The 18,142-nt window shown below is 37.9% G+C and overlaps 1 protein-coding gene and 1 long non-coding RNA gene across 3 annotated transcripts in view; one reads left to right on the top strand and one right to left on the bottom strand.

Moving 5' to 3' along the window:
- SYNPR (synaptoporin) overlaps positions 1–18,142 on the bottom strand; it is a 343,166-nt gene that overhangs the window by 3,945 nt on the left and 321,079 nt on the right. For both annotated transcript variants that reach the window (XM_021674933.2, XM_021674934.2), the window contains one exon: positions 3,574–3,765. In XM_021674933.2, the coding sequence (XP_021530608.1) occupies positions 3,574–3,765 (192 nt within the window). The remainder of the gene's footprint in view (positions 1–3,573; positions 3,766–18,142) is intronic.
- The window catches only part of LOC135270842 (uncharacterized), a 184,209-nt gene that overhangs the window by 88,280 nt on the left and 77,787 nt on the right, over positions 1–18,142 (top strand). The gene's annotated exons all lie outside the window — the stretch shown is intronic.

The following is an 18,142-nucleotide window of genomic DNA, read 5'->3' as shown; positions in this document are numbered from 1 at the left end:
AACAAAAAAAACAGAAAAAGAAAAAGAAAGGAAAGGAAAGGAAAGGAAAAAAACTTATCAAGGAATCTTACCAGACAAGAAGGATGGCTCTGCCCAGGGATGTAATTTTAGCTATTTCCTATCGATCTCTCTCTTTTCCCTATTACTATTTGTTTTTTAAAAAAAGGGATGCTGAAGAAAAACTTAGACATCAAGGAAATGCTACTTAAAAGTAAGAACATAAACAAGGCATTTCAGTGTTTAAGGAGTACTGGTTCCTTACCCCAGCATCACAGATCTCTTGGCTGGCATATTTGAGGGGCACTTGGGCCCTTCAATTCTTTTTTGCCCTTTGTTGCAACGGAAATTGGGGTGAGGATTCTGATTCAAGCTCAGAGTTGGGGACAACAGAAAGAGAAACTGAAAAAGAATGTACATAACATGCAAAAAAATGAGAAGACAAGATCTAGATTGTCTAAAAAGGTGTACGAAGATTGTCTGAAGTAAAGCTGGAGAAGCGAAAGTAGGAATGATGGCTAAAATACTTATGCTCAGTGAAACTTTGAAAGAAATTGAGAAACTAAAAAGCATTATTTCTTCCTCTTCTCTTCAGGCTCTAACACTGTGTGACATTTAGGAATGATTGTATTTTAGTAGCCATTTTCAGTTGACACGTATAGAGCATTTGCCATGAGCTGGGCATCATGCTAAGAATTTTTTTTATAGATCATCTCACTGAATTTTTCAACAGTCTTGAGATCTATTATACAATTATCCCCATTTTACAGATGATAAAACAGGATTAGAGAGTTTACCTCAGCTCCCAGTATATGTAGTATCTGGATATATTACCTACATTTTAGTGTTACTGCAAAGTTATAGATGCCAGAGTGCTTTGAAGGAAGTAAATTTGTTACCAAGGTAGAGAGTATGACTATTATTTACAGATTCATTTACTTGTAAAGGATATTTATTGTGGTCGGTGTCTGGCTCCTACTCCAAAAACTATGTTTGCCCAGTAAAGTGTGTTCTCTGAGCCGTGTTTCTACTACATCATTTCCCAAACCTTCTGTTCATAACTGATGAGACTGAGGTGGGCATCCGGCCCAAGGTGGGCTAATGAGATTCTCTCTACCAGAAATTTGGAATTGGACCCGAGTAATTTTCATTCAGTCCAAGCTGTTTCTTTAAAAAATACATATAAAGTTAGAAACTGTAGAGTGACTATCTTCTGCCGTGTGGATGGAAAAAAAAAGAAATAAAATTTCATCTGAAAAGAGAGAATAGGGTAATAAACATGCAGAAAGGGACAGGGATGCAGAAAGAAAGACAGATGAGAGATGGAGGATGAGGACTGTCCAGCTTCCTGAAAGTCTTCCAGTTCTTGGCTGTTGGGTTCTGCCCTAGGAAGACACATTTTTAGAGGATTTCCAATTATTTTCAGTTTTTGCATAAGCTAGCTCAATATGATTTGAAGCCAAGCAATTTGTAATAAAAATATTGTGTTTTTGGTTGATTAATGTCCTTTTCCCCGCTGTTGGTAATAGAAATCTGATTTTCTTTGCAGAGCCAAGTTTTAGTCAAACGGCTTGGGCTCTCTCCTGAAACTCTGCATCTTGAGCAGAGCAATGCAAGGTTAGATAAAATTTTCCACTAATGGCAACTCTGAGAAACAATTCTTTGGTACTGAACGTCTAGAACTCCGATTCTGCTCCAGAGAACTGCTCTTTCTAGACTCTGTTTCTTCAGGTTTCATCAAATTGTATGAGCTACTTAATATCCTTCCAAATACTTTTTTCCTGATGTAGAGTCAGCTTTGATTATTCTAATGCGCACAAATATTGGTACCAGAAGTGAACTGCAAATAACAGATTTTAGGGGTATGAGGATTGGTTTGCCTTAGCCAGTTTGAACTGTTTTCTATTGCTAGGAACTAGAAGACTGTTAGCTGATAGGGACTAAAACACCACTGGACCTGTCCTTTCACACACATCATGTTATTCGGTTTCAATTCGTTCTTTATTTTGGTTTTAGGAAACACGTCACATTGTTTTTCTTTCATAATTTCTATCTTTTAGTCTAAAAATCATTAGATATAGCAGAAGTAGAATTAGAAGAACCATGCAGAATGTCGTAATTTATTGGAAGTTTAAGTATTAAACTAACAAAGCAATTTCGTCTTTGTCCTCTTAGATTTTGAGATCAGGGTTGTAATAGCTTTCATTAAATACTATCTATAAACGAACTACAGAAGTATAAGTAAATATGGTAATGTATACCTCAAAGTATTTATTTACAAGTGTAGTCAGCAATGAATAAAAATGATTGTGAGACCCTAAGGCAGAATTTCTTTTCATGGTTACTATCTTGCCAAAGCAGAAATCACAGTCCATTCAGAGTAGCAACCCTTTTTCTCTTTTTAAGTACCTTCCCAGATTGAATTTCAGAAAGCTGTAGAAACACAGGTTAATCCTGAAGCAAAGATAATTATTTCTGGGGTGTGCTAAAAAATGTTCTTTCAGCAAACACTGCGAGCCTTCTGTTCTTCAATAACTGCTGCTTTTTCCTGCCATTATAGCTTATGTATTTCTCGGATACAGCTTCTTTCTTTGGAATAATACAAGTTCTTATAAATTAAAAATCCAATTTAGTGTCCCTGCTAACTGTCAGATTTTCTTTCTTCTTATAAGAGCCATACTCTTGATAATAATATTTGATTTTGTTCAACTAATACAGTGCAGCTTTTCCAAAGTTATAAAGTAAACCAGAAGCATTGAGAAAATTCAAATATTACCATAGCTATTATAAGTACTTTTTTCTATCATGTATTTCTTTTTTCATCCTACTAGGTCTGTGTTTTATTCTCTAATCAGCTGGGTGTATTCTAACTACATGTGGCTTGAACAATGTTTTCTCGCCAGGAACTTGTATGCTCTCAAATATTTTTTTTTAACTTCTGTCAGGCTTCAACCTTAAAGTTGAGATTTTATTTTATTTTTTTTGAGACTGAGTCTCAGTCCGTTGCCTAGGCTGAGGTGCAGTGGCATGATCTCGGCTCACTGCAACCTCCGCCTCCCGGGTTTAAGGGATTCTCATGCCTCAGCCTCCCTAGTAGCTGGAAGTACAGCTGTGAGTCACCAGGCCTGACTAATTATTTGCATTTTTAGTAGAGATGGGGTTTCACCATGTTGGCCAGGCTGGTCTCGAACTCCTGACCTCAGGTGATTCTCCTGCTTTGGCCTCCTAAAGTGCTGGGATTACAGGTGTGAGCCACTGTGCCCAGCCAAAGTTTGGATTTCATATTTGCTTCTGGCTTAGAGTTTCAGCTGGACTGTCACCAAAGCAGCAGCTGCTAATATCTACTAGGTTCTTATTAAGAACTCTTTAATTGCTCTCATTAGGAATGATGGATTCTGACAATAAAAACACCCGAGGGCCAAGTGATCATCCTGCACCTGAGGTGAACTAGCTCACCCTTTGATTGACCTAGTTGTGTAGGCAACAATTTTCAAGATGACTTCCGAGGTGTATTTCTTATTATTTTGACTGGCAAACAAAGATATGAACAGTAAAGCATAGATGAAAAATACTTACCACAGAAGTGTTTAAGCTTGACATAACAGGGCTGTGGACAGCCATGCATTTGTTGGATGGCTGTTTGCAAGCTGACATTAGTAGCAATACTTCCTTGGGATCTGTTGCAACTTTGACATCAGACAGTCCTTTTGCCCAAGCTGATGAACCCACCAACCACAGGAATGAGAAGACTACAGTGACGATGAAATCCTACAGAAACAAATCAGAAGAGAAAATGGTAAAAGAAAATGTGAGTTCTAGAAACAAGTTGATTTGTTTATGTAACTATTTGATTTGCCTTTTGGAAAATTTTAAGATCCCATAGCACTGGAACCAGAGAAAAGATTTTGAAAAACAAATAAAAGAAAGCTTTGTGATATTAATCTTTCCATAAAATAAATAATAATATTTATTAAATGCTTAATCCCAGGAATAAAGTCACTAAGGACTTTATAACCTGCACCTAATTGTTCCTACAACATCCCTGTAAGGAATGGTACATCATCCTATTTGCAGACGTTAAACTAACATAGAGAATGGTTGGATAGCTTGTCTGAGACTTCACAGATAATTCATGATGGCATCAGGATTCAAACCCAGGCAACCTTACTACTGAGTTCAACCTCTTAATCACCAAGCTGTCATGATTCCAGACATTTGGAGATCTGTCTGCTAACTGTTGAAGACTCTTGGATGACAATGTTCACTCATTCATTCATTCATTCATTCACTTAACAAACCAATGTGCTATCTATTGTATGCCTGGAACTGTGTTAAGTGGAAGACAATAAGAGCTATAATGTTTTTGAATGTCTGTTATGGGTGAGAGGTTTGGTATAAAATTATTCTTACAATAATCATGTTAGACAGTATTCTTATGCTCATTTTAAAGAGGAGGAAGCTGAAACTCATAGATATAAGGTAACATATAGAAAGTGGTAGAGCCAGAATTCAAATCTGGCTTGAAAATCATCTGCTGTTTGTAGGGGAAAGAAGCTTTCATCCATATCAAACAAAATTTATAGGATGTAAGGGGATGAGCATTTTAGAGACCATCTCCAAACTTCTGATTATGGGGGCTATGTCTCATATCCTCCCTCGTGACTCAGATGAGGTGGCAGGTAGGAGAGACTGTCCAAGATTTAGACCATGTTCTAGCATAGTAGAAAAAAATTTTAGATTGACGATATATATGTTTGACTACTGTAAACATGCTTCATGCTGCTTACCTAAAATAATAAAAACACTGACAAGAAAAGAAAAAAAGTAAATCTGATATGCCAGCAGAAACAGGCTGCTCTTTTGCTCTTAATAATAACCTCCTCAAGTAGAAAATTTGGCTTGTGTTTCTTTCCTACCCAAGGGCATAGTGCATCTGACTTGCTCTGTATCTTGCTCTCATCATGTGGCTGAATTACTTTTCATCATGATCCCATGATCTACACTGAGGGAACTCTTAAACTCTAAAGATGCTGTTCTGCTGGACAGTTGTTAGGGGTGATCTTTGTGGAGAACGTTCTGGAGGGTCTCACTTCAGAGTGGCTGAATCTTCTGCAACTCATTTGATCCAGTGGCTGTTGTGAATTACGCAACTCACCAGTTCACCTTTTTTCATGATGCCTCTAGAAAATTAAGGGCCAATGTGTGACCCATTCATAGGGTTTTGATGGCATGGGTATTTTAACCTGATTCCTTATTTTGTTTTTTATTCCCTTTCTTCTTTTTACTTTTCATTTTTATTCAATTACACCTTGGGTTTTAAATGTCCTTATGAGCCTTTCTGAGATGAGGTAGAGGTATAAACAAGCAAATACAATATCTGCAGCTCTTTCAACAGTAATTAATAACAACATTTGGAATTAAAAAAACTCAGGTGTTTGGGTCTGAATTTGAAATTGGAGGAATAGATACAAATACATAAACCAGACTGTGTCAAATCATGGCTATCTGTTCGTGTTCAATCTGGTACCTTAATTCATTCATGCTTTTATTCACATAGTAATTTTTGAGTAACGTGCCGAGTATTGAGGAAAGTCTTATGGAAGATTAAAAAAATGCAAAATGTGGACTCTGTTCTCTTGATATTACATATTTGTTAGAGCCCACAGTTACCCTATAACTTTACTTATAGTACAACTATGGTCATTATTTATATTCAGCATAATTAGAAATAGACTTGTTAAAAGGCCAGTAGAATGGGGAAACAGAATAGAGTCATGTGAAGACCTTTCAACTAGAAATTGGAGAAAACTATGTTAGATTTATTTGTTCAAATAATAATATTCATACCTAACATTTATTGAATGCTTATTATGTGTCAAGTATTATTCCAAGTTTACATGTTTTGACTCACTTAATCCTGACAACTGCACCATGAAATAGATACTAATCCTGACTCCATTTCACAATTGAGGAAATGGAGATACAAAGGGATTAAACAAATTGCTTGAAGTCATGAATTAGTAAGTGGAGGAGCAAGGATTCTAAGCCTGGCCATCTGCCTTATGGAATACTGACCTTCCTATTTAAAATGAAGAAACTAAAAAGTTTTTTTTTAAGTTGGTTTTGACTATAATCCCAACATTTTGGGAGGCCAAGGCAGGATGATTGCTTAAGCCCAGGAGTTCAAGACCAGCCTGGGCAACACAGTGAGACTTCATCACTACAAAACATTTAAAAACTAGCTGGATATGGTGCTGCATACCTATAGTCCTAGCAACCTGTGAGGCTGAGGTGGGAGGATCCCCTGATCCCAGGAGTTTGAGGTTGCAGTGAGCTATGATCGTATCACTGCACTCCAGCCACTTCAGCCTGGGCAACAGGATGGGATCTCATTTCTAAAAAAAAAAAAAGGGAAAGAAAATGGATTTGAGGTCCTGCTTAATTTAAATATAAAAAATAGTAAGAAGTCATTTTTCCATCAACAAGCTTCTGATTGAAGTCAAGGATCTATATCTTTGGAACAAAGATGACATTTTAAGAAGCTGGTTGAACCTTTTATCCCCTAGTACCATTTTGTAAAAAGGCATCAGTAATATAATAAGTTTCTCTTACCTGAGTTAAAACCTCAGACTTTGTTATCAGACAGACCTGGGTTTTAGTCCTTACTTTGACGCATACTACCTGTTACTTGTGTGTCCGTAGGTAATTTGCTAGACTACTTGAGGCCTCAGTTTACCTCTCTGTAAATTGGAATAATAACAGTAACCCTCTTGTAGGATGATAGTGAGGATAAAATAAGTTCATATAAATCAAATGTTTAGCACAATGCCTGGTAAATAGTGAGTGACAAATAAATGTAAACTTCTATATCACCAATAAAAGCAACAATGACAGCAACAAGAGTAATATAAATCATATAAGTCTATGGAGCAGGAACCTACGTGCTCCGTAGCAGGAACCTATGCTCACTCCAGCTGCATAGGCCCTCTGTCTACTGCTCAAACTCACCAAGAACATGTGTAGCTTAAAGCTGTACCCTTGGCACCCCCATCCCTTGAGATCCACATGGCTCCTTCTTTCTTTATTCAAATCAATACTCAAATTTCATTTTATCATGTTGTTTTCTTGCCCACCACATATAAATAGCATCCTATGTTAAATTCCCTATGTTCCTTTTCCAGTTTTATTTTTCTCAGTTTCACATTCACCAACTGGTACATTATATATTTACTTGCTTGTATCTTGTGGGCAGATCTTTGCCTATGATGCTCATTACTATCTGCCCAGCACAAAGAATGGTGTCTGACACACAGTAGTTGCTTAATAAATATTTCTGAAATGAATGGCTGTAGGAGGAAATGTTTCTGATAGACTGAAGTAGAAACAGCAGTGTAGAGACCTGTGCATACAGGCCAGGGCTTTTGCACTTGCTGTTTCTTCTGTCCAGAACTCCTTTCCTATCCCTTAGAGCCATGTTGTAGAAGGGCACATTCCTGCCTTAGGGACTTCACACTTGCTATTTGCTTGTTGCAGAATTCCTTTCCTATCCCTTATAGCCATATGACCTGCTTTATCACCTTAACTGATCCTTATTAATGTCTCCCTCCCCAGATAGACTTCCCTGAGTTCTGCATGTAAAATGTACACCTTTCTCTCTATCCCCTTATTCTTCTTTGCTCAGCACTCTTCACAATGTGAAAACGTTTGTTTGCCTACTTCTTCCAATAAGATGTTAGTTCCATGGGTGCAAGGATTTTGACTACCTAGCTCATTGCTAGTTCTTGGCAGAAGAGGTGCCATCAACATTTGTTGAGTGAGAGAATGAATGAAGGAATATATAAAATAATCCCAATTTCATTAAAAAATATATATTGAAAAAAATATATATATATTGATGTATTTAACATTACATAAGAATATATCAAGTGGCAATGGTAGAATTAGAGATAACTTTTTTTTGTTTTTTTATATATATATATTTTATTGCATTTTAGGTTTTGGGGTACATGTGAAGAACATGTAAGATTGTTGCATAGGTACATACATGGCAATGTGGTTTGCTGCCTTCCTCCCCATCACCTATATCTGGCATTTCTCCCCATGTTATTCCTCCCCAACTCCCCAGCCCCTGCTGTCCCTCCCCTAGTTCCCCCCTGCAGACCCCAGTGTGTGATGCTCCCCTTCCTGTGTCCGTGTGTTCTCACTGTTCAACACCCACCTATGAGTGAGAACATGCAGTGTTTGATTTTCTGTTCTTGTGTCAGTTTGCTGAGAATGATGGTTTCCAGGTTCATCCATATCCCTACAAAGGACACGAACTCATCGTTTTTTATGACTGCATAATATTCCATGGTGTATATGTGCCACATTTTCCCTGTCCAGTCTATTATCGATGGGCATTTGGGTTGGTTCCAAGTCTTTGCTATTGTAAACAGTGCTGCAGTGAACATTTGTATGCATGTGTCCTTATAATAGAACGATTTATAATGCTTCGGATATATACCCAGTAATGGGATTGCTGGGTCAAATGGAATTTCTATTTCTAGGTCCTTGAGAAACTGCCACACTGTCTTCCACAATGGTTACTTTTCTTTTACATAAGCTTGTATATTTAAAAACTTATTTTATACTTAGGCCAAATAAAAACATTGTGACATTATGATCAAAGCACTGGCCAATGGTTCTCCCAAACAAAACTTTACATGGCAAAATTTGCCCTTACAACAGCAACAAGATTTTAATTAGACCAAATAATAATGTAATTAAAATTGAGAATTTTTACCATCCTCAGTAAACTTTTAAAAATTATATCAACCACACTTATGAACCACAGAGCAATTAAAACAGAAATCAGTGCTATTAGAATCACTCAAAATAATATGATTACATGGAAATTAAACAACCTGCTCCTGGATAACTCCTAGGTAAATAATAGAATCAAGGCAGACATCAATAAATTCTTCAAAACTAATTAGAACAGATACAACGAACCAGAATCTCTGGGACACAGCAAAAGCACTGCTAGGAGGGAAGGTTATAGCACTAAACACCCACATCAAAAAGTTACAAAGATCTCAAATTACCAACATAATATCACAACTAGAGGAACTAGAGAAACAAGAGCAAACCATCCCCAAAGCCAGCAGAAGACAAGAAATAGTCAAAGTCAAAACTGATCTGAAGGAAATGGGAAGTGAAAACCATACAAAAGATCAATGAATTTTAAATTTGTTTTTTTGACAGAATTAATAAGATAGATAGACTTGTAGCTAGGCTTGTAAAGAAAAAAATAGAAGATCCAAATAACACAATCAGAAATAACAAAGAGGACATTACCACTGACTCCACTGACTTCTCTGAGTGGAGAAACTACTCAGAAACTACTATGAGAAAACCTCTATACATACAAACTAGAAAACCTAGAAGAAATTGGTAAATTCCTGGAAACTTCACAAGGTTGAACCAGGAGGAAAATGAATCCCTGAACAGATTAATAATGGCTTCTGAAATTGAATCAGTAATAAAAGGCCTAACAATCTGTAAAAGCCCAGGACCAGATGGATTCACAGCCAAACTCTTCCAGATGTATAAACAACTGGTACCATTTCTACCAAAATTATTCCAAAAAATTAAGGAGAGGGACTCTTCCCCAACTCATTCTATGAGGCCAGCATTATCCTGATAACAAAACCTGACAGAGACACAATTAAAAAAGAAAACACTGTTCATCAGGCCAATATCCTTGATGAACATAGGTGCAAAAATCCTCAACAAAATACTAGCAAACTGAATCTAGCAGCACATCAAAAAGCTGATTCACCAAGATCAAGTTGGCTTTATCCCTGGGATGCAAGGTTGGCTCTACATATACAAATCAATAAATGTGATTTACCAAATAAACAGAACTAAAAATAAAAACCACACTATCACCTCATTAGATGCAGAAAATACTTTCAATAAAATTCAACATCCCTTCATGTTAAGAACCCTCAACAGAGTAGGCACTGAAGAAATGCACTTCACAGTAAAAGAGCCATCTATGACAAACCCCCAGCCAACATCATACTGAATATACAAAATCTGGAAGTATTCCTCTTGAAGGCCAGGTGCGGTGGCTCACGCCTGTAATCCCAGCACTTTGGGACACTGGGGTGGATCACCTGAGGTCAGCAGTTCGAGACCAGCCTGGCAAACATGGTGAAACCCCATCTCTACTAAAAATACAAAAATTAGCAGGGTGTGGTGGCTCGTTTTCTGTAATCCCAGCTACTTGGAAGGCTGAGGCAGGAGAATAGCTTGAACCTGGGAGGCGGAGTTGCAGTGAACTGAGATCACGTCACTGCACTCCAGCCTGGTGACAGAGCTAGATTCTTAAGGAGAGGGACTCTTCCCCAACTCATTCTATGAGGCCAAAAAAAAAAAAAAAAAAAAAAAAAAAAGAAAGAAAGAAAGGAAGTATTCCCCTTGAAAACCAGAACAAGAGAGGAATGCCCTCTCTAACTACTTCTATTCAACATAGTGTGGGAAATCCTAGCCAGAGCAATCAGGCAAGCGAAAGAAATGGAAAGCATCCAAATAGAAACAGAGGAAGTTAAACTATCCCTGTTTGCAGATGATATGATACTTTACCAGGAAAACCTCATAGTTTCTGCCCAGAAGCTCCTTGATCTGACAGACAACTTCAGCAAAGTTTCAGGATACAAAATCAGTGTACAGTGTAGTAGTATCAGTAGCATTTCTACACATCAATAACATCCAAGCTGAGAGCCAAATCAAGAGCACAAGCTTATTCACAATAACCACAAAAGGAGTAAAATACCTAGGAATACAGCAAATCAGGGAGGAGAAAAATCTCTACAATGAGAATTACAAAACTGCTGAAATAAATCAGAGATGACACAAACAAATGGAAAAACATTCTATGCTCATGGAGAGGAAGAATCAATACTGTTAAAATAGCAATATCACCCAAATCAATTTATAGATTCAATGCTATTCCTATCAAACTACCAATGACATTCTTTACAGGATTAAAACAAAGTTATTTTAGAACTAATATTGAAAAAATAAGCCTGAATAACAAAGGCAATTCTAACAAAAAAGAACAAAGCTGGAGGTATTACTTTACCCAAATTCAGACTATACTACAAGGCTACAATAACTGAAACAGCATGGTATTGTTATAAAAACAGATACATAGACCAATAGAATGGAATAGAGAGCCTAGAAATAAATTCGCACACGTACAACCATCTGATCTTTGACAAAATTGAGAAAAGTAAGGAATGAGGAAAGAACTCTCTATTCAATAAATGGTGCTGGGATAACTGGCTAACCCTACGCAGAAGATTAAAACTGGACCCTTTTCTTACACCATATAAAAACAAATCAAGATGGATTAAAGACTTAAATGTAAAACCCAAAACTATAAAAACTCTAGAAGATAACCTAAGAAATACCATTCTGGATGTAAGACCTGGCAGAGATTTCATGATGAAAACACCAAAAGCAGTTGCATCAAAAACAAAAATTGTCAAATGGGAACTAAAGAGCTTTTGCACAGCAAAAGAAACTATCAACAGAGTAAACAGACAGCTTACAAAATGGGAGAAAACATTTGCAGCCTATGCATCTGTCAAAGGTCTAATATCAAACATCTATAAGGAACTTAAACAAATCAGCAAGCAAAAAACAAAGACCCCCCCCCCACTAAAAAGTGTGCAAAGGACATGAATAGGCATTTTCAAAAGAAGTTAGAGAAATGCAAATCAAAACTACAATGAGATATCATCTCACACTGGTCAGAATGGCTATTATTAAAAAGTAAAAATAAAATAAGATAAATAACAGATGCTGGCAAGGTTGCAGAGAAAAAGGAATGCTTATACACTTTTGGTGGGAGTGTAAACTAGTTCAACCATTGTGGAAAGCAGTGAGATGATTCCCCAAAGAGCTAAAAACAGAACTGCCATTCAACCCAGCAATCTCATTATTGGGTATATACCCAACGGAGTATAAATCATTCTCCCCTAAAGACATATGGATGTTTATGTTTACTGTCACACTATTCACAATAAAAAAGACATGGAATCAACCTAAATGCCCATCAACAGTAGACTAAATAAAGAAAATGTGTTACATATACATGATAGAATACTATGCAGCCATAAAAAAGAATGAGAACATGTCCTTTGTAGCAACATGGAAGGAGCCAGAGGCCATAATCCTAAGCAAACTAACACAGGAACAGAAAACCAAGCACAGCATGTTCTCATTTATAAGTTGGTGCTAAACATTGAAGTACATATGGACACAAAGAAGGGAACAACAGACACTAGGGTCTACTTGAGACTGGAGGATGGGAGGAAGGTGAGGATCGAAAAGCAACCTTTTGGGTTCTATCACCTGGATGACAAAATAATTGGTACACCAAACCCCTGTGACATGCAATTTACCTATGTAACAAATCTGCATATGTACCCCTAAACCTAAAATAAAAGTTAAAAAAAAGAATTGAGAATTTTTACATCAAAGGGCTTCAGACAGTAGCCTCAAGCCAGGTTTTCTTTAACTAAGCAAAGGATGGTGATGGGGAGACTAGGTCAAAAATTCTAAAGAATATATAAGCCTGAACTTTTGTACTTTTTGGCTTTGGACACTATTAGTCCATTCTCATGCTGCTGTGAAGAACTGCCACAGACTGGGTAATTTATAAAGGAAAGAGCTTTAATTGACTCAGAGTTCCTCATTGCTGGGGAGGCCTCAGGAAACTTGCAGTCAAAGTGAAGGGGAAGCAAGGCACCTTCTTCACAAGGCAGCAGGAAGGAGAAGTGAAAGCAGAGGAAATGCCAGATGCTTATAAAACCATCAGATCTCAGGAGACTCACTCATACATGAGAACAGCATGGGGAAACTGTCTCCATGATCCAGTTAGCTCCATCTGGTCCCACTGTTGACACATGGGGGTTATGGGAGTTAGGGGATTACAATTCAAGATGAGATTTGGGGTGGGGATAAGGCCAAACCGCATCAGGCATAAACCTGGGTTTGAGGATATCTTGCAGAAACTGAGATGTGGGAACAAATAACCCGATACCACTTCCCTCCAATCTCCAACCTCCTGCTGAGGCTCCCCACTGGCAAAACCCATTTGGTATCCAGAGAGCAGGGAGCCCATTGATATGATCCATGCCTGTCCCCTCCGGGCACAGATCATGATATAGAAGGGTAGAGAGGACAGCAGAAGCTCTCCAGAACTGGTGGCTCTTTTAGGACCAGCAGCAGTAGCTGCTGCCCATATTTACTGAGTGTTTCCTATATGCCAGCACTCTGCTAAGTGCTTACCAACATCATTCACCTTATGACGTAGATACTACATTAGCCCCATTTTACCTATGAGGAAACTAAAGCATAGACAGTTTAACTATTTTCCTTATAATTAAAGTCTGGCTTGACTACCACAGCATATCACAAGCTTTCTGAAAATTTGGGAGAAAGATGATTTTTGGTATATTTTATGTGAATAATGACTTTAATTGATGTTCCCTAAATTTTAGTCAGTTTGGTTCTACCTAAACAATTTTGACCTTGTCCACATAGCTCCTGTGTCATTGCTTAATATTTCATTTAAAGCAAATTATGCTTTTTACATAGTTATCTTAGAAATTATAAGTGTACTACAAATGTTAAACCAATATAGCTTCTCACAGATAGAAGAAAACTGTAGGCATAAATACTATACAGTGAAAATAAAATATCTTAAATTCTAACTGGAGATGGTTGTCCAAGGCTTTGGAGCCTAGGATTTTTAAACTGGGAGATTAACAAGTGTCAGAGGAGTATTAATGAAATGCAGTCATCTGTCACTTAACCGGCAGGGATATGTTCTTAAAAAAGATGATTTCATCATTGTGTGAATATCATAGTGTGCACTTACCCAAACCTAGATGGTCTAGCCTACCACGTGCTTAGACTATGTGGTATAGACTATGCTTATAGGCTACAAACCTGTACAGCCTATGAATGTTCTGAATACTGCAGGCAGTTGTAACATGATGATAAGTATTTGTGTATCTAAACACATCTACACACAGAAAAGGTACAGTACAAATATAGTATAAAGCGTAAAAAACAGTACACTTGGATAGGGCACTTAACATGGACAGAGCCTGCAGCACTGGAAGTTAAATATAAAGGCATAGGATAGACAGTACTGTGCACTACTGCAGAATTTATAAATATGGTATGATTAGTCTACGCTAAATTAACTTTTAAAATAAAGCAATTATTCTACCATGACATTACGATGGCTATGATGTCACCAGGGGACAGGACTTTTTCAGCTTTATTATAATCTAATGGGACTGCTGTCATATATTGTCAGTGATTCACTGTTGACCAAAACACCCTTATGGGGTACATGACTGTATTAGCATGACCTAAACAGAAGGCTTGCAGTTTAGTTGAATATGGGATAGCTTTCTCATTCATGTTATTTAATGCCATGTAATAGTCTGCCCAAGACTGTCTTCAGTAGTATCAGGAGAAGCAAATGGCTCCCACTTGAGAAGTCAGTGCCTCCTGATGCTTCAAACAAGAATCCAGTTGTTTACAAATATGATCCCTGTCTAACAGAGTATGGATGTGGAAGATATATTTTTAACATTTACTGCTAGGTTATCATACATACATTAACCCAGTCCAAGGAGTCACCCTCATCCACACTGTAATGGATCACTTTGCTAATTCAGCTTCCAAGAATTTTAAAGTGACACTATGGATCAGGAAACACAGAAAGCAAATAGCAAGACAGCAGGTCAGCTGAGGGCAGAGCTTTGGACTTGCCTTGGAAGAGAGAAGAGCTAAAAAATGGCTGGATAGAATGAGGTTCTGTTCTATCCACTTATGAGATAGTTTCATTGTTTCATTTGAATTATTAATACTAACAACATCTGACTTTCAGAGAGCACCTACACTTTTCAGCGAAGATCATATGACCTTCACAACAGCTGTGTGAGGGAGAAGATAATTATATCCATTTTACAGATGAGAAAACTAGAGGCAGTGATGTGTCCAAGTTGTTACAAGTAACTGAGACTTGAATTCAGGACATGGGGTTCCCTGTTTAGTTAGTGTTTTTTCATTATGCCCAGGTTTTCTGAAATTTGGGTTGCCTATGCTGGTGGGAACAAGCAATAAACAATATTGGTACATCCCAACATAGGGAGAAAAATGTTCTCCAAATTTCCTTTCAATCTGAGTAGTAAAGTGTCAGTTGGGTGCTATATTGTTTTCAATGTTTAGTTAACAAGTGCTGCTCATCTTTTCACGTTTTTCCTTGAAGAAAACTGGCTCTAGACTCAGTCTTCAAGTAATCAATGGTATATCTATGTAGCTAGAATACAGCACTGTTCATTTTCTATTGATTCATTTGTATGTTTGTCTTCTAATTATGTCAAATATTGCTGAATTTCTATGTTCAGTAGTGGTACAGGGTCTTATTCAAAAATACATTAATTTAAATTTTAAAAATGACGTAAAGAATAATAATTGTGGCCCAGGTGGTAAGAGCAGGGAATGAGGACACCAGACATTTGGAAAGGAAAGTATAAGGCCCTAACCCAGTGCTATCTAATAGAATTCTAATGCAAGCCACAAATATGAACTGCGTATGTAATTTTAAGTTTTAAAGTAGCCACATTTAAAAAAGCAAAAAGAAATTGATGCAATGAATTACATTAATATATTACAACAAAACCCAATACATAAAAAATATTATTTCATATAGTCTATCTAAAATTATTAGTGTTATTTTACTTTTTTGGTACTAAGTCTTTGATATGTGAGGTGTATTTTACACTTACTGTACGTCTTAATTCTTAATAGTCACATTTCAATGCTCAATAGCCACATGTTACTAGGGCTATCCTATTGGACAGCATAGTTGTAATCTACAATTAACAAATGAAAGCACATTTATATCCATGGTCAAGGGACAGTGATGCCCCTTTTCCTGTCTGGGTTCATTGATGCCACACTTTCTTTTGGTACTTTGGTCCGAGATGGTCCTGGTAGCCATCCCACAGCTTAGCTTTGAGAAGGCCAGCATGCCTCCCACATTCCTCTTGGCCTGTAGAGTCCCATAGTTGGGTTTATATGATCACCCAATTCATTGCCTCAGTGGTCTGGTCTGAAGGCAAATCAGTGTGACCAAAGGGAGGCTTGGGCCCTCTGTGTTGGCAGCCCAAAGAAGGAGGTGGGTGGCCCATAGGGGCAATCCTGCTAAGCGCGAGCTGCATTTTGTGCTAGGTGTAGGGGGAAAGGCTGGGTTGACCACTCTGTTAACAAGACATGTCAGGATGGTGGCTACAGATGGCAAAATGAGGAGGATGATAGAGGAGAGGAGCAGAACAGGGAAGATGAAAAAGGAGAATGGGAGACAGGAGGAGGATAGGGAAGAGAAAGTGGAGGGGGAAGGGGAAGACTTAGGGGAAGGAGAACGAACGAACAGGAAGGAGGGGGAAGGAAGGGAAAGGGAAAGAAAGGGAAGGAATTGGGGATGAGAGTGAGGAGAGGGGAGCACGAAGAAGGGAGAAGGAAGAGAAAGGGGAAGAGAAGGTGTCAGTGTCTGAGAGTAGTAAGAGAGGGAGGCAAAGGAGGAGAAAGAAAAGAGAGGAATAGAAGATTCAGATGTCCCACCACCATCAAGCACTTATCACACACTAAGTACAGTGCTAAATGCTTTGTATACACCATTTCTTTTACAACAACTCTATGAAGCAGATATTACTACTGTTTGTATTTTATGAGTAAGAAAACCCAATTTCTGAAGGTAAATGAGTTTAGACCAGATTTGGAGTTTTTGGTCCCAGGAGACCAGTCCCTCCTCTTCCTGACATTGAGTGTGCTTAGACAAATCCCATTAATCCCCTAGACTTTGTAATCTTTAATGACAAATCCACTGGCGAAGTGGCTTAAACCTGCTGGGTAAGCTCTAGACCCCCCTGAAAGCCAGGCCTCCTCAGGCCTGGTGTTTTAAACAAGCAAAGGGAATTCTCCTGGAGTAAGAGTGGTCAAGCTACTGAGTTTGCTAATCTTTACTAAAGAGGAGAAACGTGAAGTCAGAAAGTCTTTAATCATATGCAAATAGTCAGCTCCAAGGAGTTTGGCTTGTGAGTTAGGATTCTTACATTTTGGATGAGAACTTCCCACCATGTTTGTCTCTTTGATGGATATTTCCCATCTAATAAGCCAAGGACTCTGGGTCACAGCTCCTTCATTTGCAAAACAGTTACTTGGAAAAGTGCATCTGAATTGCCTCTGCTTCACACCCTACCTCAGTTTTTCTTTGTGACATCCAAGAGCTGGAGGCTCCACATTTATCCCTTAGTGAGGAGGGGGTCTCTGTGCCTCCTCCAAGCATGGTTTTCTCTGAGCTCAGGCAGAGTTCTCAGCAGGAAGAGACCCATAGAAGTGGTAAGGGACAGAAGACCAGGCTGCTTGTATTTTCAATATTGTTGTAGCTAGAATAAATTTCAATTAATATGATTGCTGTTATATCTTTAGGAGATGATCATGATGATAAAGATGATAGTGATAATGGTGCTGGTGGTAATGGTGATGATGATGAGAGCTGCCAACACTTAGAGAACACTTATTGGAGCTTTACTTATTGTTTCTTTAATTTCCCAGTAACCTTTTTGGAGTAGGTACTATTGTAATGCCATTTTATAGTTGGGATAAGTTACTTAAACCCAACTTGAAAGATGCACTGCCAGGATTTCAAGCCAGAGAGTATGGCTCCACGATCTGTGTTCTTAATCTTATAAAAACAAAAGATTGCTTTTAAAAGGCCATGATTGTATAGGCTCATAACAAACATTAAGCGGTAATATACATACGGCTATCACTTATCTGTTACTATGTATCAGACACTGTGCATTCCATACGTTACTCATTTAATTCTTATAATGAGACTTTCAGGTGACTGTTATTGACTTCACAGGTGAGAAAGTCGAAGTTCAGAAAGATTAAGTGATTTGCTAGACATCTCAGAATTACTAAGCTGCTAAACTTTGGTTGCAACATAGGTTTGCTAAGCTCCAAAGTCCCTCACTGGAAGGTGTCCCTCACGGGAAGATGATCC

The sequence above is a fragment of the Aotus nancymaae genome, unplaced genomic scaffold, assembly GCF_030222135.1.
Source record: "Aotus nancymaae isolate 86718 unplaced genomic scaffold, 86718_ANA_hifiasm-v0.15.2.pri h1tg000067l, whole genome shotgun sequence".
In the NCBI taxonomy this organism is placed as follows: domain Eukaryota; kingdom Metazoa; phylum Chordata; class Mammalia; order Primates; family Aotidae; genus Aotus; species Aotus nancymaae.
Note: the sequence above shows the minus strand (reverse complement) of the source record. Positions and strands in the feature narration are given on the sequence as shown.